The sequence below is a fragment of the Pteropus medius genome, unplaced genomic scaffold, assembly GCF_902729225.1.
Source record: "Pteropus medius unplaced genomic scaffold, Ma_sr-lr_union100, whole genome shotgun sequence".
Lineage (NCBI taxonomy): Eukaryota > Metazoa > Chordata > Mammalia > Chiroptera > Pteropodidae > Pteropus > Pteropus medius.
In genome coordinates, this window is record NW_024349800.1 from 43,297,609 (window position 1) to 43,324,300 (window position 26,692).

At 40.5% G+C, this 26,692-nt stretch overlaps 1 protein-coding gene across 5 annotated transcripts in view; it reads right to left on the bottom strand.

The window, feature by feature from the left end:
* CRIM1 (cysteine rich transmembrane BMP regulator 1) overlaps positions 1–26,692 on the bottom strand; it is a 174,928-nt gene that overhangs the window by 133,584 nt on the left and 14,652 nt on the right. For 4 of the 5 annotated variants that reach the window (XM_039887419.1, XM_039887423.1, XM_039887422.1 and 1 more), the window contains exon 2: positions 5,034–5,207. The exons of the other annotated variant lie outside the window; for it this stretch is intronic. In XM_039887419.1, coding sequence (XP_039743353.1) covers positions 5,034–5,207 — 174 coding nt within the window. The remainder of the gene's footprint in view (positions 1–5,033; positions 5,208–26,692) is intronic. 5 annotated transcript variants of the gene reach the window in all.

Below are 26,692 nucleotides of genomic sequence, written 5' to 3' on the forward strand. Positions count from 1 at the left end.
ACACGTGCAGCTCCCTCTGCATGGAATTCTCTCCCCTCAGATGGTGGTAAGTTTGACTCTTTACACTCAGATTTCAGTTCAAATGCCCTCTCTTCTTTGACATCTGTATCTAAAGCAATTTCCCCAGTATTCCCACAGTTCTCTATCATATCACTACGATCACTGTTTCTTCAGAGTTCTTATCAAACTATATTTCCTTATTCATTTTTGTGTTGTCATCCCTTCTCTTTTGAATATAAGCTCCATGAGGGCTAATCCTCAGCAACCAGAACTGTGCCTAGTACATATTTGGCACTCAATAAATATTTGCTGGATGAACGAATAGATAAAACGTTTTCCAGGGTGTTTTCTATCCTTCCTTGAACTTGGCATGGTTTTATATTTTTGATTACTTCTTGAATATATTATGACCGCTCTGAATTATAGTAATTTTTTTAGAATATAAAAGCTACTTACTAGTACTGGGAGGCATATGAAAAATTAAAAGTTCAACTTATTCATTGTATCATTGAAGTCTTTGGTATCCACTTTAACCACAATTACTAAACCCACAGTGGCCCCTCTGGAAAACCCTTGTGGCAGCCCCAGAGGCTGGTATTGGGTTTGCTAGTCTGGTCCCCTCTTCTGATGGTGCAACACTTTAACTTTTTGAACCTCAGTACAGCAAAAACCAAATCAAGGATGAGTAGGTAACGTGGCATAAAATTATAAGCTTTGTTAAGATCAAGGTAGGATTACTTGCAGGTCATTCCCTTTATCAGTCTTTCTCTTCTTCCTTGGAGAAATACATTTGATTCTGAAAAACCGTTCCATGCATAACAATGGCTGGCTGTTACTGAACATCCTCTATCCTCTAAATTGATGGTGTTGTGGTCATAGATTTTGGGAAAGGATTTTGGTAAAATCCAGGACCAATTCCTTCTCTTTTAAATAACTATAAGGAATACACGGGAACTTTTTTAATACCCAGAAATTGCCATTATTCTCCACAAATCTATAAATACGAGATTGAAATGTCCTGCAATGACTTCCACATATTTTTAAGTGCTGTCGTAGTTATACTTAGAATTCGCGTTCAGAATTCACCCCCAAATCACAGATGTGGGGACCCGTGTTTCCTCATATACTCTGGCAAGAACACTATTACTTCTGTCCCGCCCTCCCCAACTGTACACCTTAACACTACAAACTGCACAAGAGAATTGTCCTCAAAAGGCGGCTTTAACTGGAACTAATTATTCACCTTCCAATAAGAGACCATGAGAATCGAGTCTACATTTACCATGTCACCCATCGTCACTGGACTCACCCTCACTTGGCTCTGTAAAATCACCCCTGCCCCACACGACCCTCCCTCTCAAATCCTTCAACTGTGCCTTCTAGAACTCATGGTCTGTTGTCACTAAAATCCTATTTGCTGTCATTTTTCTCTCCAGATGCTCTCCTCACCTTCATGCTCTACTTAAAACCTGGATACTCCCTGACTGCTCTTTGTCCCTTGAAGTCCTTTCAGGTGGGAATGGCTTCATCCCTCACATTCCATAACTCCTGGGGGAAGGGGTAGGTGTCCTCTTTGTTCTCATTGCCGCTTTTATGTCACTATTCTGGTTGCCCTTTAAAAAATAAAACCTTGTTCATGTGAAACACATGCGATCCGATTACATGCCAGCTACACATCATGACAGTTATCTACAGAACTTCCAGCTCAGTGTTTCCTCTCTATTCATTGCTTCTGTCTCCTTCCCAGCATAGATTGCATGATAAGTCACCAAAACACCGGCATAACCCTCACTCTCTGTGCCCTTCTCTTTCTATAGGACTCATCAGGAAAAATCCGAACCCTGGTTAAAGTCATGTCTCCACCTCCAATGTATCTGCACTAGAGCTGAAGAGCACACAACTCTGCTGGCTGATCTCACTTCAAAGTTATAACCACTAACCCGAAGTAAGCTGTCAGCACTGGCAGGAGACCCTAACACATATCTCTAGTCAGTTCACTCGTCCTCTCGCTGAGATACCTATTTCACATTTTCTCTCCTTCCTCAATTTTTCACACCTCTTCTTCTGCCTCAGTGTCAGCTGACAACCTTGTTTTATACATCTCTAAGAAACAGAAACAATTTTGTGCCTCTCCCTCCTCAAAGACTTTGCTCCTGCAATCATTGCTGGTCTCTTTTTACTAGATTATTCTTGTCATCATTCAAACCTGCTGTAACATCGCCCACATTTTTAAAGTCCCTCTTGACCCTATATCCCCCTAAAACAACCCCATTTTTCAGTTCTACTCTATCACAAACATCTCAAAAGAGTTTTCCCATGTCTGTTACTTGCACTATTTATTCTTTTATTATTTCAGGTTAGGAACTCTAGAATCATCTTTGTGCATTTTCATCCTTCCCTTATCTGTTCGCAGATACTGCAGGTTCTTCTGTCAAAATGCGATGTGTCCACCTCTTCTTTACCGTTTTCCTGCTAACCTCTGCTCTGTGGCATATCAAAATAACCGAAACAGCTCTCCAGTGAGCCTCCTGACTGCAGTATCTCACTTGCTAATCCACTCCGCATCCCCCAACAACCCTAGTCTGCCTAACATTGATTTCCTCACGCTCTGCTTCTCTCTGCTCATAAACATACAATGACTACTGACAGCTCCTATTATCAGGTGTAAGCTCCCTAAACGATGTTAAAGACATTTCATAATCTGGTTCCATCCTGCCTCTCATTTTTATTTCCTATTACCTATCAACATAGAAACTTGCTCTTTTAGACTAGTTTCCCAAGTGTCTTACACGTAAGTCATTTTGTTCACATCCTTCCCCTTCCTGGAATCTATCACCACCCAAATTTTGAATTGTTCAGACTCCACCTCCTCCATGATACCTTATTATATAATTCTAGGTCACATTTTGTGGCCCTAAACTCCTACAGTATTCAGAGTCTTCATTGCTATTAATGATTTGATAATATATAGTACTATATCTTCATTAATTCTTTCCTATAAAATATACATACTTGAATACAAGTAGAGCTTTTTCTTCAAAATTGTTTCTCAGAAAAGGGAAATCCCCTAATACAGACTTCTTACAAGATCTCAAACATTGCAGGGTGCCTTCTCTTGAAAAGCACAATACTATTTGTAGATGATAAGTTAACTTAAGTGACCTCAACCAATCCTACTTTTGGATTATATAGAGGCCATCTGACAGAATTTGTTAAACAAGAAAAAAAAAAAGTAAAGAAATTTAATGAGCTACAACAATTATTCCTGAGAGAATAATCCCCAAATTGGAAGTGCTGTATATCATATACAGTCTTTTAAGGAATCGCTTTAAAAATCAATGCATTTAATCTTAGCATTGTAAAGATCATAAATATACACCTAACTAAATAAAAATGCAACAGCCTTAGTTTTATGTAAGAAGATACTCTGTGTTAAAAATAAAACTTTTGGGGATAATATGGATTCAAAATCTGTTACATTTCAAACATGTTAGATGGTAAGAGTTTAGAAACAGGATGTTAAATGGCTTGGCAGGTAACTTAAGCAAAGGTAACGACAGCATCTGAACAACACACTTTCATGAAATGTAAGACTGACAAAAAGCAATCCCCTAAATTGCTGTATTATTTTACATAATGTGATTTTAAATACATATGAGTAACTAAATTGATTATTTAAACAGACATGTGACCACTGCATCTACATCCCTGAAAAGTTATATATTGGCAAAATATTTTTTTGGCCAGACAATGGGATTGGGGACAGATGTGAGCAGAGCCATGAGTCAATAAAAATGAGTTAGAGAACTGACTGTTGTCTAATGTCATCATGTGACTGAAAAAAGACTTGACACGGTTAGTACTAGGCTCGTTAGTGATATTAACTAGGCTCGGATCCCAGTTTGGATTTTCAAATTCAAGGACTAGACTAAATGTTATCTTAGATTCTCTCTGTGGTTCTAAAACTTTATGTCTACTGTGTTCTACTATATTTTCTTTTAATGATTTAGCAACATTGGTAAATACAAAGAGAAATGCTATTTTAGAGGCTATTATAAATCTCTTATTCTCTATTACCATTTAATATGACTTAGAAACAATGCAATGCAAAAACTTCAGTCCTGATCTACTGCCCTGATGAGTCTGATTTTGGACCTCACAAACCTTTGGTATTCCAAACTGTATGACCTACCTATCTTAGCATGCATCGTTTTAGAGATAAAAGGTATTTTTAAGTATGTCTTATTCAATACTATTTTTCCCCAGGAGGAACCTGGGGCTGAGAGAGAGTTCAACGCTGGTCACAGGAAGGGCTGAGACCCAGGCCCAGGCCTCACTCTTTATGTCACCTCGGATGGCGAGCCGTGGCACTGAGTTCTGGCTATGCTACTCATGGTTACTGTAGTTATGAATCATATTTTCAAGTCCTCATTTTTCTAGGTTTTATGCATGAATGTACAAAAGTTATAAGCCATATTAGCATGTTTTTCTTGTTATTTTAATGTGATTTCTGATTTCATTCCAGAGGTGACGTGCCCAATGATCCATCTATACCTATGTCATTTTGCCCCATGGCAAAACCAACCTAAACCTTCAATTATCACTGCACAATTCTCCATCTCTTCTAAAGAAATACACTTTCTTGCCAGAGGAGTTGCATTTCTAATAAGCACTCTCCTCATGGAGCATCTTCCTATGGTAAATCAAGCAGAATGGACCTGGTGACGACAGATGCTGATTTCAAGCACACCACTTGTGAAATCATCCATTATGCAGAGGTGACCTAGGCAAGCTGGCACAAAGTACCCTGCTCATACCACCACAGCATTACTGTTCCACAGTTTCCAGGAAATAGACACACACAAGTGTGCACACACCCCATCACATCAACACCTGGTCCACTTTACGCATCTAGTTCGGGATTATAAAAGTTCCAATCTCTGTAAGCTTGTCTTTGTCTTTTCAAGCTCAAATACTATCAGTTCTCAGGGCTACACAACGCTAAGTTTACAATTATGAAAATGAATACTTACCTTCAATCCTCTTCAAAGCTGAAAGGCACATATCCTTCCTCGGAAACTCAAAGGGATTGTTGCAGGTCCGAATGGTGCCACACTCACATTTCCCATTGATTATATTGCAGCCAGAGACAAGGTTTTCATTACATGGTTCAACACCAAGCAGTTGGTCATCATCCCAGTTCTCATCTGTAAAACAATTAAGAACCACATAATGTTTGCTTGTTAGCTTCATTCGAAGGCCTGCTGGAAAGCAAAAATGTGCAAGGATGTCAAGATTAACATTCAGTTTTGACACTCCAATTTATGAAAGGCAGTTTGGCTACAATTTTACAAATGAATGACCTTACCTCCTAATAACTGAGAAGACTGAAATATATAGCCACACGCGTAGACAAATATTTGTGATCAAAAACCACCACTTCTGTTGTGTTATTACAATAACAGCTGAGATTCCTTTAAAATTTTTAATGTTAAACCAAGATGCCCAGATTTTCCTATGTTCAATCAAATTACAGAAGTCATATTCGTCAATCTACAACATTATGCCAAAAACACCCCACAGTATCTTATTCCATCAGGTAGAGACCAGCTTCAGGTTTGAAACGTCTCTGTAACTTAATACATCAAGGCAGCTAATAAATATAAAAAGTCAGACACCACCAAAAGTCAAGAATGGAATACAGTGGCAGAGATCCTCTCTAGCACATTTCAGTCTGCTAACATCCATCACTCTTCACATGCCAAGGCAAGGCTAAAAATGACAACAAACCGAGGGGCTAGAGGCTGGTGAGAAGCTGCAGTAGTCATATTCTGAACCTGAGACCAAATCACTGTCCTGGTCATGGAATGGAGTAGACTCTAAAACCAGCTTTAATGGAACCCAGATCAAATGAAACAAATGTGACAGAACCCTAGGCAATCAATTATCAATCCCTACTAATACTTTTCAGAGTTGAAACATCTCTTACAGGAAACCAGATTATTTCTCTTTGAATCTCTGGGATGTTATGTGGTTTTTTTCCCCTCTCTTAACATTATCTTTAATAGATATTTTATCACATCTTAACTAAGTACTGACTAAAATAATAAGCATGTTTCTGATATCATATCTAGAGAGAATTTTTTAAAGTGTTTGAATTTAAGATACCTTAAACCTGTTGCTCAAACAAAGGCAAGTATAAAGACATCTTAAGAATGTGTTTTCTAGAAAATGGTGTAAATGAATGGCGATCGTTTTTATGGGGATAACTTTTACTTCTGGTAACACCACTGACTTTCTGCGTAAGAAGGCAAAAGACTTTCACCAATTCCTGACACATCCTCATGCTCTAAGGATACTGAGATCCTCATTACAAACCCTCAATTCTTGCTTCTATGCCTTTGCTCATGGAGTATCAAGTGCCTAGAAAACCACCTTCTCTTCTTCCTCTGATAACTCCTATTAATCCTTCAAGACCCAATCCAAATGTTACCCTTTTTGAGAATTCTCCAACTGTGAGCGGCTCCATCCTCCATGCTTCTGCAAACACCTACGTAACCCTCTTGTTCCCTATGGTAATGATTTTTATGTTAATTAAAAAAAATGTATACACACGCACACATATATATATAGAACATCACAAGGAAAACTATGTTTCAATATAAAAATGTTTATATAATAAAAATCTTATTTAAAAAGTTTACTAGTAAAACATTAATGAGGAACACATTTTAAAGAAAGGCTTGGACATATTTTGGTACTTTTCTCATGAGAAATCATCTGTCCTTAGTCTCTTTCCCAGTTCAGCTCTAAGACTCTGATCACCTGGCTAGCAACAACAGCCCTTACAAGGGGTCCATCTCTAAGCCAATTTGTTTTCATTGCCAGATACTTTCTCTGCCTCCCTACAGGAAAACCATTTTTCCTGAATGTGGAATCGGAATTAAAAGGCAACTGCCCTTAATGCTCTACCTGGCTCCTATTTCTGCTTCATTCTCAGCAGAAGCCTCTTGGCAGCAGCAACGGGCTACACCTGAGGATGCACAGGTAAGCCTGACCATCTCCCCTTAGGAAATGCCACAGCCACTGTGTCCAGCCAGGATGCATCTGACCTTGAAGCCAAAAATGTCTTATATGCTTTTTTTTTTTTTGAGAGAAACTCTTTCCATGTCCCTACCCTCATCAATATTATTTTTTTCTTTGAAATAGTTCCCTTGGCAACCACTGCTTTATAGGATCAAGTACAGCATGCTCCTGAGACAAATGCTTTGTTTTTCTATTATAGGACATTATATTTTAAAATCACTTAACAGCCAACCAACAGGAATTGAAAGCAAGAATTTAGTGGGGTTTGATTACAGAAATCAAATTCTGAGCCCAGTCGTGCTTCTGACAGCACTTGGTAAATTCGATGCTTTTAAAATCTCTTTTTTCCTAAGTAAATCCATATACACAGTACAAAGGTCAAGGTTCCGATTCTCTTACATAGTTCCTGGTTTCTCCTTGGTCTGGTGGCAGGGGGTGGGGGAGGGGTGCGGAGAGAGGAGTTAAAAACAAGAGTACTGCCCTTTACTATATCCAGCAGTTTTTTCCTGGTACTCATCCATGTGACAAGATAAAATCTCCTAGAGTGAAAGGTCAACGCAATTGAGAAACCTCTGCAAACGTATTTTTAAGTGTGTAACTTCCGCAAGATACTAAATCAGGATGTTATTTTCTCTAAACGTAAAATGAGAAATAATTTCACGTATAAATTAAAATTCATGCATGGTCAATGTGTCCACATATGTTGAGTACTATAGTGACGTTATATCTAACTGCTAACCTGAAATCTCCACTTGAATGTTTAGAATAAACAGACATCACGAAATAGGATGCTTTCCCTCGAGACAATCACGGTGCTTCGGTCTGCAGCAGAATTACCTCATTTGTACTTCCCATTCCATGCCACAGAACACTCGTAAAATGTGTCATCAAGGGCTGAAATTTCAAAAAAGAACTCTGACTGCTTCAATCCAGCGCATTCTTAAGGGAAAGTGACTTTACATTGTTTATTCTTTTGTTATTAGTATTTACTGCCAGTGCATGGCGGTGACGAATGCGGTGACTGACTAGCACGGTTTGGTGCCACAGCTTCTATTCACACTAAGATGCCAGGAGTTTTGTCACCACTGGGTCGGTACCACCGGTGCAAATGTTGACACGGAATAAAAGCAAGTAACAAGGAAAGGGTTTTGATCTCATGTGCTTGCGGTCACAATTTGAGAACTACTATTCTGAAGACCATGTCCTGCTGGGGTACCTGAGCCAATGCAGCACAGGATCCAACAAAAGGACACTGAGAAACAACAAAGGACACTGAGTACCTCTCCTCCTAAGTTACCACTGAACCCTAACACACATTTCTTTAATGTGATTTAGCTAATACGTAACTAGTAAATAGGAAAATTAAGTCAGTAAAATGCAGAAGTATTGTTGGTACATTCATGATTTTTCTCAGCAGGTTAACGTCATAAAGAGACCAGGAGCAAGTTTTCTCACAACTAAGGGAAAAGTCTTAGTCATAAGTGAACTCCTTGCTGATAACCCTGTTTAAATTCCTTTAGTGCCAAGAAATGGCCGCTATAGTAGCTAAACTATTACATTAAACTATCCTGGGAGTTCGTGAGAACAAATGAAAAAGCTAGAGATGTTTTCCCCTGTATTTAAAAATCACAATGAAGAAACGACCCCTGCATCTTATTGTTTAGTTCAGATGAAATTGGTTCCGTTACAAGTGAATGTCATCCTGTGCCTTGAAGGGAGTAGCATATCTCAGGAGTGGGCGAGGCTGCCACCAATGGGCTGCTCTGTCTCCAGGTGCACATGACACGTGTGGCTCACCTGTGTGAGTATTCTTATTTGGATTCTGATTTATATTTATCCTCTGTGCACACAGTTCCATAGGTTTTGCGTGACCTGCCCCAAACCCTATTTTTTTAACAGCTCCCATATTTTTAGTGCAGTCAATTATTTCGGTTTTTGTTTTACTAGCGCACATGTGTGCTGAAGCAAAAACGCCTGTCCTTCCAACCGCCATAGTCAGTCCTGGACAAGGTCCTTCTGCTCCACAAAGTATCTTCCAACATTCTTAATAATGCCTGAGGTTTCTTCCTTCCATATTTGATAGGAAAGATTTTAAATGCAAAGTCTAGTTAGAAGAGAGTGTCGATCCTGAGGGTAGGAAAGGGGGCGCTGAGGAAAAGGATGCGAAGTGGCATCTTGGAATAAGCACGAAGACACATCCAGATCTGGCGAGCAGCAGCTCCTGGGGACACCCCCTCTCAGTGCCCAGGAGCTACAGGGACCAGCCGCGGCAACACTGCCAGACTGGTCCTAGATTCCACCTCTCTGCCCTTCAAAATATCTTTCCATCTGCCTGTTGATGTTGAAAATTCCACTAACACGGAATGAAATGTTTCAGGTATGACTGCACTTACTGGACAAAGCACTGTCCATCTGAAATACAACTTCTTGAAGGCAGAAGGCGTTTGCATACTAAGGGCTGTACTTTTTCTACCTTGTATCTGCTTAAGTTAATGGAGTTTACACCAAACCAAGATATAGCTGCACCCCGTTATGTGGGAATCCACTTACCAGAAATACGGTATAGCAGATATTAAAAAAGCAAGAAATAAATTCACGGCACACACTCAGAAGCTCATAGTAATGGAATTCTGTTGGCAGAGGAGAGGCTTCTGGGAATATATATCAAATTAATTCTCCAGCTGTTCACATATCCCTGTGGCTACAGTAAGATGCAAATAGCTAATACTGGCATCTCTTTCCATGCCAGCCTAGAAACTCCAGTGTAATGTAAAATTGTTGCTCTTAACGCCCCCAGTTCCTGGCTGGCTATCAGGCATTCAGTTCTGCTCAAGGAGGAATCTAATGCAGCGAGTTTTCATTCTCTCCGCTTCAAGCTTAAGGCGGGTGTTCCAAAAGCTGATGCTTCCCTCTCCCAATTTTCCTTGTGCTGTAATCAGTGCAAAGTAGGAAAGGCAGAATTATGGTTATCAAGAATGATTCATGTTAGAAAAATCTGTTTTACAGGCATTTCCGCAAAGTGAAACTATGTTAGGCATATGTAACTATACACCAGAATGGCCAAACCCTGAATCTAAAACAATGGAAATACTAAAATATGCACACAAATATTTTTTTGAAGACTCTTAAACCAATTAAAACCTTTAAGTTTTAACAAACATGACCACTGATTCATATTATGTTCAAGTGAGGAATTCTTTGAAAAATAGTACTGGCCCAATTCACTACATCAATTTACAGTAAATATAATGATAAGCAAATGTTTCATTGCTGTAATTGTTGTCGGACACCTTAGCAATACAATTAACAGAGGAAGACAAGAGATGAATTATAGGATGTAAATTCATTCATTCGTGCTTTCTTTCAGTCATTTATTGCTCAAACAGATATTGTTGTCTATTATATAGCAAGATGCTAAGGATTCAAGACTCTAGGAAAAAGGAATTTACAGTACAATTTTCTCGCCATTCTAATCAAAATCATACTAAGTGTGTGAATGAGATGTTTCTAGGAATCCTAAAACAGAGGAAAAGGTGAAGTAAGAGGATAATTTCCTATTCGATTGTAGGAAGCTAGTGGGGAACAGACAGCAGTTTAAGAGTGTCTCTAAAAGCAAGGAATTCATGCAACAAGGAGAAGAGAGACTGAGACTACAGAACCCAACTCTGCTACTTCACAATTCCACCTACATTAGGAACTATCTTAAATTGTATATACAAAACCAGTTCAGAGGTAGGGGAGGCCGTGGAGAGGCACCTGGCCTGGGAGATCACAACCTGAGCTCTCATTAGTTCACAGATCGACCCTGAACAAGGCATTTGGCCCTCTAGACTCCAAATGTTACTAAAATGGAGGTGGAATGGACAATTCATGAGGCTCCCTTAGACTTTCTCCTCATGTTTCCTTGACTCTGGCATCTTTGTTGAAATTGCACAATGCTAATAGTTTACTGGGAACAGTGTGATAGAATCATATGCTTATGGTATTTGAATGACAGGTATTAGATTGCTCATGTAAATTTTTCCCAAGCTACAATTACTTTGACTGTACCCTATGGTTACATTTCCTCTGCTTTGAGAGTGAATCTCAAAATTTTTTAAGGAAAATCTCAGGCCTCCTCCCCTGGCCCACGTTTGTACAACACTGAACGGGCCTTCTATTCAGGCACATGTCATTATTAAACAACAGTGTTCTCTGGGCTTGAATATCCATTAAAACATGTAACTCCATGTTTAACCAGCCTCCAAGAATATTGGTTTTTGATTATCAAATGTATTGCTTAAGAATTAATACATCTTAGTTGAAGGAAAAATTACCTTGGAGAAGTGCCTAATTGTTGCACATTTCCTCTCTACATCTAGATATTTTAACAGCCATGCTTGAATTACGTACGCCTTATGTGCCGCTTTCATTGCGTTTTATTTTCCTACAGAAGGTGCTTTAGTGTAAATAACACCCAGGGAGAGGTGCTATAAGAGGAGCCCTATCAAACTTAAGGATACGGAGTTCAGAAGCAACACCACCATAAAATAGAGTTCAACATCTGGCCATTCAAGTCTTTGGAACAGAACACAAAGCCTGTTTCGATTTGATCCAACTTACTTCTTCAACTTCATCTCTTCCAGTCCTCCCCTTTGTTCTAGTAACACTCGGTGTCTGTGCTCCCCAAATGCTGTTTCATGACTCCGTGGCTTTGCACGAGCTGTCCTCTCTGCCTAGAAAGTATCTTCTCTTAACCTGCTTTGAAAATTCCTACTCAGTCTTTAATGCTTTCTTCAGATTTCATCCGCTCAACAGAGACTGAATTAGGAATTATCTCCACAGGTCTTCTATTGTACACCTATTAAAATGAGTTCACTTATGGCAGAATAATGAAATGGCTCATCTAATCTCTTCCACCAGAGAGTGGCTTCTTGAAGCCAAAGATCTAGTTTGATTCATCTTTTTATCACTGGGCTATCACAGAGCTTAGCAAATAGTAGTTTGGCAAAATAAATGCCTGCAGAAGGAATGAACCAGAACAGGATTAGAAGAGGACTTGAATTTATACAAAGCAGTCTGAATCTTTAAGTGCCAAACTTTCTCTGGAAAGTGAGTTTGGTGGTAGGGAAAGAAAGTCAATTATTCAAAAATAACAGAAAAATCTTTGGATCTCAGACTTCCTACTGGTGAAATATTAACACTAACTCAAGTTTTCTTTTAACCTCAACATTGTATTAACTGACACTTTCACATATCAATAAATATTTACGACATAAAATATCATATTCCTCAACCATGTTAAAAAACTTAATAAACTCTATTGAATCCCTACCCCCTCTATTATGACCATAATTAGATAATATGACACAAGTTAATGCTTCCTGCCAGAAAGGTACTTGTGGATATGAGTAATGCTCAGTATCGTTTTATAAATATTAACGCTCTAACCTAAAATCTACTAGTCAAATGGCCAGGACCAGATATGAGAATGCCCTTTTCCTAGATTGTGCTCATTCAAAAGTGCAAACCACTACAGTGAAAAGAAAAATGTGACTAGAATTTTGAACACGAACAAAGTGAAGATGGTGTTTGGAAAATAAGCGCTTTAAAGGATATAAATTTTTCATTGTACTATCTGAACAGTTAGCACAGATAACGAAGCACTCCCCAAGACGAATCTTCTGATAACTCACATTTAATGAGCCATGTTTTTATGTGCCAGAAGTTATATGAGGCGCTTTCCACAGATTAACACATTTGGCTGAGGAGAGAAGCTAAGCAACCTACGTCTGGATTCCATACAGGCTATCATCAAGCAGGTGACAGGAAGGAACAAACCGGGAAGTGAGGTAGTCAAAGGATCTGGCAAAATTTCAAGTTCAAGGGAGTCCAGAAGGCCTGAGCATCAGGGACAAGAAGGAACACTGCTATGGAAGGAACACTGCTATTTTTCCCATCTCACTGCAGTGAGGGCCCATCTCGAGAGCATATGGCTGAGAGACTCACTCCTGATGGTCATTACCACAGGTGCAGGAAGAGGCCTCTCCAAGACACTTTCTGAGCCAAGCCAAATGCAGTTGCAAGAGCACCTTTGGAAACATCAGTAGAACAGAAAATTCAACAATCTCAACTATTCTATCATTTAGGAAACAAAGGTTTCTTTGTTAAGGCACTACTGCTTGCATATACAGTACAGCAGTATCTCGAAGATGCAAAAAAAAAAAAAATTTTTTTTTAAAGGTATAATTCTCTGTAAGTAGCCCTAGAATTTTTTTCAGGATGATAATTTTGTGAAATCAGTTAACGGTTGTTTTGTACGGAATGTTTTTACAAATCAACTTGACCACTGCTGTGAACTTTACCTTAATAATTTATCTGAATTCTTCAAAGTAAACCAAGTGGAAGATGATAAGCGAAAGAGTGATCAAGTTTAAATTCCAACAATTACATTCCTAGATGATCCGTACCATTAACTCCAGCACTGTTCTACAAAGAAATATCATCTCTAAGTATCATGCCTAAACACTCAAACCTTTAAATGCTTCCGAGAAGTACGTGCATCTGTGTTTGATCTTACATATTCCTACACACTCCATGAATCTCCTGCTTTCTGGTCCTGGCCACCAAGCACAATTCGCCAGTGATATTCAATGAACACTTCTTTGTGTGCAAAGTTTACAATTTCCACAGTTTACAATGTCATGAGTCAAAGTCTGATGTATATGTACAGATCTTTTTTTTCCCTAAAACATCATTAAAATTCACAATGCTACTATATGTTTATGTGGAAAGTAGTGTTATAAATGAGAAATAAAAATGAGAGACAACTGCGGTCTATTAAGAAACCTCATGCCATGCTGGGCCTGTCTGATATATGATTTATGTTAAAGACATCAACTTCTTGAAATTCATCCTAGAACTCTCCATCTAGAAGCAAATGTAGATCAGGGACAATGAAAAGCAGGACTCTTGCCTCCGTGTATGTCAAGAAATGGATACTAATATCTTGGGAGGATGATAATTTACACAGCAATGATTTACTCCATAAGATTCGTATAAAGTAAACCATACAAGTAAGTGTAACAAGACCAGAGAAAAATTAAAAAATCTTAAGAACATGTTTGAAAAATACATTTGCACATTTCTCATAAAACTGAAGTTTCCTCTATGTAGTAATTGAACTCTATGCAGACACTCAGCTGAGTCACTGAGTACTGTTTGAGGGGAGTCTCAGTAATGATATGCTAACAATATCGACACTATCTAAAAATCTTAATGGCTCCTGCCTATAGGGTCATGTCTGACGTCTCGCACTGATAAATGAGGTGGCGCCAGCTAGCCTTCCAGTTACTTCCCACTGCACGGCCAGCACCTCTTCCCTTCCAGGCCATGAAGCCTTAGGGCCCTTGTTGCAGAGCCCTCTCCACCTGGAACACCCTCCCCTAAGTATGTGCACGGTTCACTCCCTTACGCCCTCAGATGTCTGATCAAACTCAACTTCTGAGCAAGACTTCCCATTACCTCTCTATCTAAACCCCATGGTCCCTCCAAGTTGGTAGGGATTTTCATCTGCGTTGTTCACTGCTACATGTTCTGCACTCGGAACAGGGCCTCAGACACAGTAGGTCCTTCATAAATATTGACGGACTCAATCAAGTCCCTGAGCACATGGTGCATTTTCACTTTGACAGACCTTTGCCAATTTCATTCTCTCTTGGGAAGAAGGATCCTTCTTCCCCTGTTCAACCTGAAAATCTGCTACCATCCTACGGTGCCGATTAAACATCTCCTCAAAGATGTTTACTTGATTTTCTGCCACTCACGACACTTCACTTATCCCAAAGCATTGTGTGGTCTGTCTACAGCTAGATTCTGAGCTTCTCGAGGGTAGAAACTGTGCCTTCCCCATTTCTGTAGCCACCCTATGCTGAGCTGAGTAGATGGCAACATGGTGGGCCCCAACCCCCACTCACTGAATGGGAAAAATGAATGGTACACTGAAATAGATGACGACTTTATGAGGTAACATTCCCAATAATATCATGCGGGGGTGGGGGGGAAGCAGGAGCTTTAAAGACATTCCGTGGGTATCTAAGATTCAGGCGTGCTTCAGCGCTTCGATACTTAAGCATTTATATTTAATATCTTTCTGGAATGTTTGAGATGCAAAAAAAATAAATAAACTAACTATAGTAATTCATGCCTCCAGGGACTTAGGAAGCAGGTACCTTTGAGTATTTTAAAACATCACAGTGTCAAAGAATAAAGTTGATAGATTTCTACATTTCAAATTAGAATACATGCATGCATAAACATATACATATAGAATAACTATTTGCATCCTAAAGGAAATATAAATAAAACTCACGTGAATCACCCAGTCCTTTTTCCACATGCTACAGCAATATGTATTCCTACATGCAGTTAGGTAGGTGGATTTTCTAAGATCATGATTCTGCAAAGTTATTCTATTTAAAGTTAGTCTTTATAGTGTAAAAGAAGTCATCAGAAAAGTGTTCGAATGACAAAACTCACAATTTGTGGAACTATATCTACCTTAACTCCTACCTGAAAGGTTAAAAATGCCTATTTTATTAGGTTCATGATGTTTCAAGAACTAATGGCTTGGGGGATATAAAAGGAAATACTAAAGGTAGACAATTCCTAAAGGATGCTCTAATCAAATCTATATTCTATTTAACATCAAGGATCATCAATTAAAGGATTAGAATATAGAGATATGTACCTTTAAACTTACATATAAGCACTTAACATGTTCTTTAATAATTCAGTTGATTTAAACATCCAAATTTATAGATCATTAGGTTCTCAGGGCAGATCATAAGATATACACCTTGAATAGTGAGACTGGCCTGCTCACCTGCTGCAGCCTGCAGTATACCACTGGGCCTCAAACTGGTGGCTTTGGTATCAGTTAGGTGGAGGAAGGGGTGCTACATTCCTGGGGTTTGCAGGTCCAATGAATGAGTCTAATAACTAAGATATTTCTGCTTAGAACCAAGGCTACTATTCCTAGGGCTTTGTACAATGTCATGTGAGAAAGGAAAAAGAAGATCAGTACCCTCAGTTCAGAGAGGACGTGGCATGACATCTAATTCTCCTTCAAGACAGCCCTGGGCATGGGAAGAGTCAACTGACTCAACATGGAAAGATTCCAGCTCCAAAGGAAACCTAACCTCTTCAGATTTCGCTCTTCTTCAACAGGTGTTTCAGAAACACTCTGCTGCCTGTGGTCTCTACTCCTTTCCTATGAGCATGGAATTTTAAACATCCCCCACAAATAGCTCGTTTGCCTTCCTGGAAAAGCTCACATGCATTTTGGCAACAGCGCAACCTGCTTGTGGTTTCACAAGGGTTTGCATGAGGTGGGTCCAAGCCCTTGCTCTGCATCCTGGTTCTACAACAGGCTTTAACTGGTAGGAAGTTGAAGACACAAGGTTCTCTCCTCCTGGAGAGGGGCAAGGAGCTGGTAGGGACATCCACATCCTGAAGCTCAGCCTTGTTTTTGAAAATTTCTTTGAGGAAGGTAACTGATCTGAGCATGGTTCAGGGGGCCCATCTCTGACAGAAAGGGTTAGGACAGGCAAGTGTCGATCAGCCTTGCACCTCCAGGTACAGCCACTCCCTTTACTAACCATCTCGCCATGACTGTCTTGCCAAGGGTGAGCGTGTTAAAAAGCATTGGGGTCTCAAACCTGGGAGTCAGCTGGGCCGATGTGGGAGGCTACACTGTCCAGCACTTCCTTCCCCTCCATCCCACCCTGAGGCCATGGAGCATTCCTCCCCCCTCCCTTGAGTCCTTCCTGTTTCCCAGGCCAGGTCCACCCAGGACGCTCCACTGCCAGGGGTCAGAGTGCCACATTCCAGTGGCTTAACACCCTGGGGGAGGGCTCTGGATTCCTTCATGGGGGGTGAGGTGGGGCCAGGAGGCAGGCGGGGAGGCGGGCAGGGGAAAGTTCAGCACAGGCCAAAGGGACCCACTGTGCCCACTGCTCTGGGACCAAGGTCATGGGGTGGGGAAAACAACAGGGGCCCCAGAGCCCCCCACACAAGGCAGGCAAGAGAGAGCTCCTCAACCTCTCTGGGTTCCAATAGAAGAAGAGGCCATCACTGCAAGCACAGGAGAAACTGTAAAAAGCCTGAGAGATCACAACATAGAGATGCCTGAGGGCCCGTCCAACTTCATAATTCTGATTCCTGGTATAGCAACAGTTCTCTGACCTCAGGCATTTTCAAGGTCAGATGTGTTTTTGGCTGAAATAGAATACCGATTTCACTCAGAAGGCAACTAAAGTTCCTTAACCTCTCGAAGCAAAGTTCTCCTCTTGCAATACTGGATTTCTCTGCCTGTGACTCAGTGTCTTCTGGACTATCTTGGTGTCTCTCTTGTGATCTGTGTTCTTCGAGTTTTAACTCTATAGAGTCTGGGCTCAAACTCTCAAGCCCTGGCCCCTCACGGGCCTAACTCCCTCTCCTCACAGGGCCCCAGGGCTTGTAAAATCAGGCTCCAAGAAGTGCATTCCATCAAGGTCACCCTCTGGATCTAAGGGCCACAACATGATGGGACTTGACAACTCAGGCCCCACCTGGACACAAGGGACGTGCTGGGAGAATCATGACATGGTCCCAGTGCTGAATCCCTCAAACGCAGAAGACATTCCACTCCACTGGAGCCAGAAACTGCGGAGGAATGAGAAGCTGGAGCCCAAACTGGTCACCTGTGAACAGGTGAATAAGCTGATTTCAGTCTGGGCTTGGCATCTCCTGTTTCATCCCGAGAGAGTCAAGGTGACTGTCTTCTCCTGGAGGATGAAGGAATAGCAGGACACAGTGGGCCTGGCCTTCGACCTAAACAGGACAGAAGTCAGCCTGCTCATCAGGTCTCTGATTGATGAGAATGGAATTTGGAAGGGGAGGAAAAGAGATATGGTACTGGGGAGATTGGGAAGAGGAAATAAATGAAGAGGAACCCACTTAGGGCTGCCATTCATGTGTCACACAAAGTCGTAAAAAGCAATGTTAGGCAGGTTCTGCCTATGTAAGACATTCCATAGAGAAAATAAGTGGTCAAAACCCGCCAACTGTACTTCCACTAAATGCCTCTTTCCTTTTTTAAAACCATTGCTTTTAATAAATCCCTATGAGTAAAGTCTGACAGCAAAGATGAAGTATATGGATAAGATGATGAAAACAATCCTATGAAAAGGTTCCCTGATGGAAGTCATCTCTTTCAAAGCAATTGCTTTTATTGGGGGGGAGGGGGGAGACAAACAAAAAAACCCAGAACCTCTGATCAATTTTCACCACCTTCCTGTCAATACGGAACACTCCCCTTTATTTACTAAGACACAAACGCTAGTGAGACAGTACGCTTTCTGTGTGGTGAGTCATCTGGAACTAACTAGGTTTTGGACTTTTCCCCTCCAAGTACATACTACCCTTCCTAAGAAAATGGTTCAGTGTTCTGTTGAGTAGAATCTGCACACTGCTGCCACGTGCTGCTCTGTCTCCCTGGACCGTTGCCGCGGACGGCTCCATTGTCAACGCTGACTCTTTGCACCTGAGCAATGTGTGGGTCTACAGCAGAAGCGGTGAGATGGCCCGTAAAGCAGGCCCTACAACCGTTTTTCCTTTGATGAAGGTCAGGTTTTCAGTGGGCTGCTTCAATTCAGGCAAGAGATATGTGAGAAAGATGGATGGCAACTGTATATTCCTCTGTTCTTTTTTATAAAATGGTGAATCCTTTAATCCACGTGTGAAACAATCTTGCCACACAAGAACCACGCTGCACTCTTTGTATTAAAATAAATTTATTTTTTTTTAAGTTGGGTACCAAGGGAGAATTTAATGTTTAAAAAAAAAATTCTAGAATACACTGAGGCCTTAAAAAAAAAAAAAGAAAGAAAAAAAGGAAACATTATTGAAATGACAACAGATGACAGAAACGGAATTTTAAAAAGCAGGAAAAACTGTTGTGTTTGAATGAGCATGTGTGTGTTTGTTTAAAGCTCTTCCAATTACTCCGTGTGGAAAAAAGGATTCTAACTATTGTTGCAATCTTGTTACATAAATTGTTTTTTGAATCAGTGAACATTTTCAGTGAAAAGTGAAAAGCAGGTCTATGTCCTCATCACTTTCGTAAAATCATCTTTTCCAAATTGTAATCTCTAGGAACTTGGTAAACTCTTGTCTGTAGGATCACAGTCTCTACCAAGAAAACAAAAAGATAATGTCCTTCAGTCCCTGCCACATGAAATACTACCAGCACAAACTTTTAAACCAACTTTAACTTAAAAAACAATGACTTAACTCCTTCTGTCAGAGCTATGATCTTCATCCTGAGTACAACAGCCCCTTCCCCACCATGTCATTTGGACCACTTGGGGACCATTTGTTCCTCTGATAGCAGATGAGCAGTAACTCTGAGAGCAGCCCTCAAATTCAATACCCCACAGCAAGAGAGAAACAATCACATCAGGAGGCACCTGCCTCAGGGGAAAATCATGAACAAAACCTTCTCCTGAATACCTTCCAGCCATCAATGTGAAGAAAAATGTCCTGTGATTTACTTGTTAACTTAAAGCATTACTGAGCAACTATTACTTACATAGCCCCATGCCAGGCACTGAGTGGGCTGCAAGGGAGCCAAAACCTAGTCAATTAAAGAGCACCTTTCTACCCATCTCCCAGCTTCACAGCAAACCTCAGTTAGAATGCAGAGTGAACCCATCGAGAAAGGGCAGAGCCTGGGCAACAGAGCCATCAAATATGCTGGGGTTTGAAATGTTCCAATAACAATGCTTACTGGAAATAAATCACCCGATTAAGCTGTTTTGCCCTTTCAAAATTACCTTGGGAGCCAGTAAACATTAATCAAACTTCTGACACACTGAGTATGTTAGGTCGGCCGAACAAATCATAGGCACATGGTTAATGATATTGAATTTGGAACATCTTACTACCCTGCCCCCAACCGGGGGGTAAATGTTTTCATGCCTACAATGCTTTATTGCAACCAAATATTACTTTTATTTTATGTTGAGATGAAAAACTCATTTTTCCATCTTCTGAATATTACTTAGTCAACAAAACATTTAATGAGTACCTGTTATGTATAAACGAGTGTTCGATGCTGAGGTACAAAGATACGACAACCAACATTTGGCATGTGCTTACTATGTACAAGCCGGCATTCAAGTGCTTTATCAGCGGTCCCCTTTTTGGTACCAGGGACCAGTGCTCCTGAGAATCTAATGCCTGATGATCTGAGGTGGAGCTGAGGTGGTGATGCTAGCACTGGGGGGCGGCTGCAAATACAGGTAAAGCTTTACTCATTTGCCTGCCCACCACTCACCACCTGCTGTGAGGCCCAGTTCCCAACAGGCCACGGACCAGTACCTGTCCACAGCCAAAGGGCTGGAGAACCCTGCTTTACATGAATGAGCAACTTAGTTATTCCTTATAACAACCCTTACAACGTAGATACTATTATTATTCCCATTTGACAGATGAAAATTGCACACAGAATTCAAGTAGCTTAGTCGGGAAAACACACCAGGCAGTTGCTAGGCAGGACTGTGAAGTGACCTTAGAGCCAGAACTCTTGCTAGTATACAACATTGCCTCTCGTAAATAAAGTGTTGTTTCTACTTAAGGAATGTATATCATCGAAATCCCTCCCGAGGAAGTCATATTCTCTGGGAAGTTTTTCCTGAAACTGCATCCCTAACGCTCCCTGGCAAATGGAAGCAATGTGTGCTAGCCATACAGATGGGTAAGATGCCCCTGCCCCAAGACTAGGGCGATTCAGTCTGGTGAGCAAGCAACAGGGCCCAGGAGGCAGGACCAGCACTGTGAGTGGGGCCAGTGCTCCTGGTAAAGGCACACAGGGGCCTGTAGATGAGAAGAGCTGTGGTCGGGCTGGCTAGGCAGTGACCCCAAGCTGCCAACAGCAGACAGCACCAGTGTGCAGGGCTGGAGACGACCAGAGCAGTGGCTGGAAGGGAGCACTCCTGAACACACATTGGGTGGATGCAGGGAAAAGGATTCAGAACCTGCCCAGGGAAAACTGGCAGCCAACAGAGGGATAAGATACTCGGGGTGGGGGCGGGAGGGCTGGGGACTCAGAAGCAGCCACCCTTGCTCTCAGTACACTGGAGATGGGGATGCTTCGACAGAGCCACAAACTCCCACATCCCACAGCTCCAGCCCCAAGTGCTATATGCTTCTAGTATTTACATAACTGTCTTTTCCCAAGATGCTTGGTGCTCACATTATTTTTAAAAAATATCCAGAGGGTAGGGGGGAAGAGGGAGGTAGATAGGGTAAAAGGGGTCAAATATGTGGTGACAGAAAGAAATCTAACTATGGGAGGTGAACACACAAAGCTGTGTGTGTGTGTGTGTGTACGTATATATGTGCCTTACTGTTAAATTGTACACCTGAAACTTACTGAATTTCGTTAACCAATGTCACCATAAAAAAATAAAAAATAAAAATAAGTTAAGTAAGTAAAATATCAACTCTCTTGGCAAGTCAGGAAGTTTCTTATTTGACTATACATTCAGAAAGAAAGGGACCAGAGTGATCGTGGTTGGTGGCTAGGAGTGACTTTGGAGACATCCACCAAGCGAGATCCAGACACTGAGAGGAGCCCCTTGGAAGCACCGACTTCAAGAAGTATAAGTGTGAAGCTGCCATAAACAAATCCATCCATAAACAAATCCATTCAGCGTCACCCCTGGCAAGAATTTCTGAGTCTGCGACCTCCCTCAAACTATATTTATGCCTTCTCCCACAGTCTCACATCTCAACGGCCAGAAATAAACCCAGGGCTCTCAAACCTGAACCTTTCCTCCTCCCCTCGCATCCTAGTTGGCCAAGCTCCAGAGCTCCATCAGCAAGGAAACATAGCCCAGTGACACTAGACCAACCCGCATCTACTGTTGGAACCTTCATCCCGATCCCAGAGGCTTTACTCTCCACCATGTGACAAGGAACATAAAGATCCTTCAGCATCCATTGATTGAAACATTGAGAATCACATTGTTAAGAGCTTTTGAAAAGAAAACATAAGGCTTTTGGGTTGATAATAAAGATCAACTGATTAATGATTAACTGTTTAGTACTGGAGACAATGTATTGATTACTACGTTTAAATAAAGTCTTATAACTGGTTGCAACAAGAGCAACAGGCCATACCTTGGAGCAGAGCTTAGGAGTTTCAGGCCCCCCTCTACAAACCTTTCCCAAGAACTGTCAGCTTTCTTACACCTTTTTATTTATCCCAGAGACACAATTTCGGCATACATATTTTGGTGGTGTTGGTGGGCATCAAATATTTGCTTATTATTGTTGAATATAAATACCTCTTGAACTTTGTGCTATAATTATTTAAAAACTTTAACACACTTACTGACCTTAGCTAATGGTATTGTCCCATGATATAACTAAAATTCCACAAATACTCTTGGTTAAACTATTACAGTTGATGTAATGTCACCTTCAAATGTTTCAGTACAAAGTATGCTTTTTCATTTTAAATCAGTATGTTATCCGAAAAGTATATAAATTCCAGTTGTGCACACACAATCACTTTGCTATATGCTGTGGCTTAAAGGAGACTAAACAGGCTTTCTCTCCAACTAATAAGCACAGGTAAAGAAAGGTCCAGCGTTTTCTGGACTGAATGTTTTGATTGGTATATAGCATTCACGATTTATAAATTTTCAGAGATTAATAACTCAAACAGTAATTTAATATTAAAGAGGTAATCAAAAATTTGTCTTCCTTTTGATAAAAACGAAAAGCACTTAAAATTTATAAAAAAAATATTTGAAGCCTGGTGATTTGATTTTTGCATACTATTTGAGTAACTGGTTTTGAGAATTTATATTTTTAAACATAACAGAAATGAATCTGAAATATTACAACAGATGCTATCTATACCTTTTGAATATAAAACCAGTATCTGAGTTGTAAAAACTATTAATATCATATCAGCCAATAATAACAAAAGGAAATAAGTCTGTTTTCCTCATAGAATTTCAATAAACGTAATCCTAAAAATGATTCGAGTTTTTCCAAATTTTATATATGTGCTACTGAATAACTTCTAGGCCTCTGGTTTTCCTTTATAAAATAGCAGAAGTGGAAAACCATTTTAAATCCTCAGATAAAATCCTTGGTAACGAGCATACATCACTTGCATGCAAAGCGCAAAGGTGGCAAATTAATCTTGAAGTTAATAGCTACTCCCTATTTAGGACACAGTTAATTGTATCCATTTTTCATACAAAATAAACATTTGCAATCCAATAATGCACTGCAAAAGAAAAAAAGTAACAGAATTAAAACGTCCTTACCCAGTGGGTTAGCTATTTGCACAAAGTGTACAAATTGTTACTTAATAGAGGAAAAGGTTTTTAAAAAGCTTCAGTGTCCTTAGAGTCAACATAGTTCTGGTGGTAGCAAGGATATAAGACAAAACAATTAAGGGCCACAGTCCTCCTGTCACATGCCCTAGACACAAAGGACCAGGTGCACAGGTAGAGAGTAGTAAGAGCCTGAGTAAGGACGGGGAAATCAATCACGCTTGGAGCACCTAGGCATTCATGAAAATAAATTAAGCTACACAGACTTTTCTCTAAAGTTCACCTGGAATGGCCATTCCCTGCCCCTTCTTGCCTTTCAGATAGTCCTGAAAGGAAATAAAGTTGAAGTTTGTAATCAGTACATCTCCGTTAATCAACTCTAATTATAATAACGAAGACTATATAGTAGCATAGAAAAACGCATTTAATTTTCAGTGGAAAGAAGAATTAAGATGCATGAGAAATAAAATATGTATATAGAGGAAGATTAGACAGGATATATATACTAGTTTTGTGTTTTCGTGTATACACACACACACACACACACACACACATATACACGAAAACACAAAACTAGTTCTTGTATTTGTAACACGAGCATTTTGGGTCATCTTGTCTTTTCTCTATTTCCCAAACTGCCTAGTAAAGTTACGTTGCCTTTATAATAGTTTTCTTAAAAGAAAGGCAGTAGACCTAATATTTGGCTCCAGTATATACAGCTAGTTTCGGGAAATAAGATGTTCAAGAAATAAAACTACAGACACGGAATTTAGGTCACACTCTTTGGAGTGACCGTTAAAGGGACTTAGGTCTCTTTACAAATCAGGAACTTTTCCCAGATGCAACCAAGCTCCAGGAATCTTTGAGTATGAGGAGTTCTAAAGAATTTCTGTGTCTGTCATTTTTGATGGTCTACATTTCTCAACACAAAACATGGGCAGGACATCAGCAACTATAAACCTGATGAAGTGTCTCATTAACAGCAGAAGAGAAGACACAGGAGTGAGATGACCACAGCTTCATGCAAGCCACTTAGGAGACTATCTACATATATTTATTTATATAAATAAATGGTCAGAGACCAGAGAGAATTTCTTTTTCTGTTGGAAGTAACAGAACTTAACAGCTCCCATTAGAAGAAGGTGTTATCGTGGAAGAATGGACATAAAGTGACTATCAGGACAAGAACAGTGACCCTGCGAGACATTTTTCTACATGTGTGAGAGATGCATATATTAATGTGTTCACAGGCGCACATAGCATGATTTGCAAACTGTGCACAGCTGTCCACTGTAATGACACAGTTTTCCACTGTAATGAAAGACAGACAGAAAGAAAATGTCTGTTTCCATTAACTCTAAATCACACACAGACTCGGGGACGCCTTCCAGCTGCATTCTGCCAGTCCACTAGCTCCCCTGCAAGGCTATCCCTAGGTCGCAGACGACTTCATTCCTACCCTTCAGAGAGCCTCATCTGCTTGCTTTCTCCCCAAACGCTGTCTCTGGGTCCAGCTGTAGGCACAACAGGCCAAACCCTGGTTCAAGAAACCGATTTCCCCAAAATAGCTTTGAGAGGCTCTTTTTGAGATTCGGGGCAACACAGCTATCTGTATAACTGGAAATGGTACTTGGTGGTTGCACTTCACACCCACTCCTCCAGGCCCTGCCTGCTAGGAAGTCTACTTTTCGGTTACAGGGACTGTTTACCTTGGCTTACAACTGAAGGGCACTCCCTCTCTCAAGTGTGTTTCCCAGTCCTCTGCCTCCATTCATTTATTTTATTAGCGGCAGAGTAAATGTGCTATTCCAGTAGCAAGAACAGCTCTGGGTCCTTCACCTACTACCTTGAAATTAACTGAGGAATTACAGGTTCTGAGATAACCTAGTATCTGAGTCACAGCTCTGATTTTTGCAGCATCCACCATCAAGTTAAACACTCCTTCTGCTGATAAAGCCTTAGAGAAGGCAACACTCGCAAGGAGAACACACTTGTGCCCAGGCCTGGGAGCTGACTTTTTCACTTTCGACAGCAATGAAGCCACATAAAAGTTTAAAAATATGTATTTTTAAAGCGTTACAGGAGAATCAATAGTGGATCCTTAAAAAATCACCTTGCTTAGAATCCTCGCTTCTCATTGCATCATGGAGAGCTACAGCTATGTTATGAACTCTACAGCTCTAACGTTACTTAGCCATCCGCTCCAGCTTCCCCTCCTCCCCTTCCCCAAACTTTTAGGAGTGCAATTAATAAAAGGCTCTAAAGTGGGTTACTGTAAAGCCAACAACCATGACAATAATGTTAGAAATAATTAGCATTAAGTGTGCGATGAGCATCTTAAATGTGGAAAAGATGAAGTTGCTGCAGCAGAGACATCAAAGAAAATGGGGCTATAAGAAAATGGAGCTCTCTGGGCACATCCACCAGGGTGATAAAAGGGTATGTAGGTGCCTGAGCATATACCAGGATAACTGTGTATACGTGTTGATGACCCTGTATATTTTATCTTGGCCAAACCTTCCTTCTTTAGCAGTTAAAAAACTTAGTGCCAAATGTATCACCCAAAGGTTGTAATTTGCTGTTGTATCCTTAAGTGTCCATTGTCTTACCACCTTAATTTGTAAACCACCTTAAGATCTTTAGAAAAGTAAACAAAGATTTCATGACTGGAGCTGAAGGAAAAACAACTCTATTCTGCTAAATAACAAGTTGAGACTCCAGTTACTCGTCATCATGAATTCCTCAGTCCCTGAAGTCATAGGGTTTGGAGAAAATCCAAATGGGATTTTGCTTTTTTAAATTCCTTATATTGCATTCCTACGGACTTCCTGTTCAAACCATTGTTGAGGCACTTTTATTATTCACAGTCACACACTTCCACCCGTATGCTGTGGACTTAGGATTTCCTTCCCCCCCCAAAAATTCCTGACATTTGGAGATCACCTGGAGCAGTAAATAGGTTGTGTCATTCACGGCATGGCACTCGGCCTGAAAATTCAATATATGTTTAATTAAACTCCCTCCTGATTAGTCAACATACATGTTTAAGACCCAGCCCTAGATCTCCTAAGAATACAGAAGTCTGTTTCATGATAATCAATTATTCATATGGTCATCTGAGGTGTGTCTGTAAAATAATCCATAACTGTTCATCACTTGTTTACAAGCTGCTCATCACCATAGTATCTCAGCTAGATCCATGGTGGGAAGGTTATAAGCAGCCACCCACG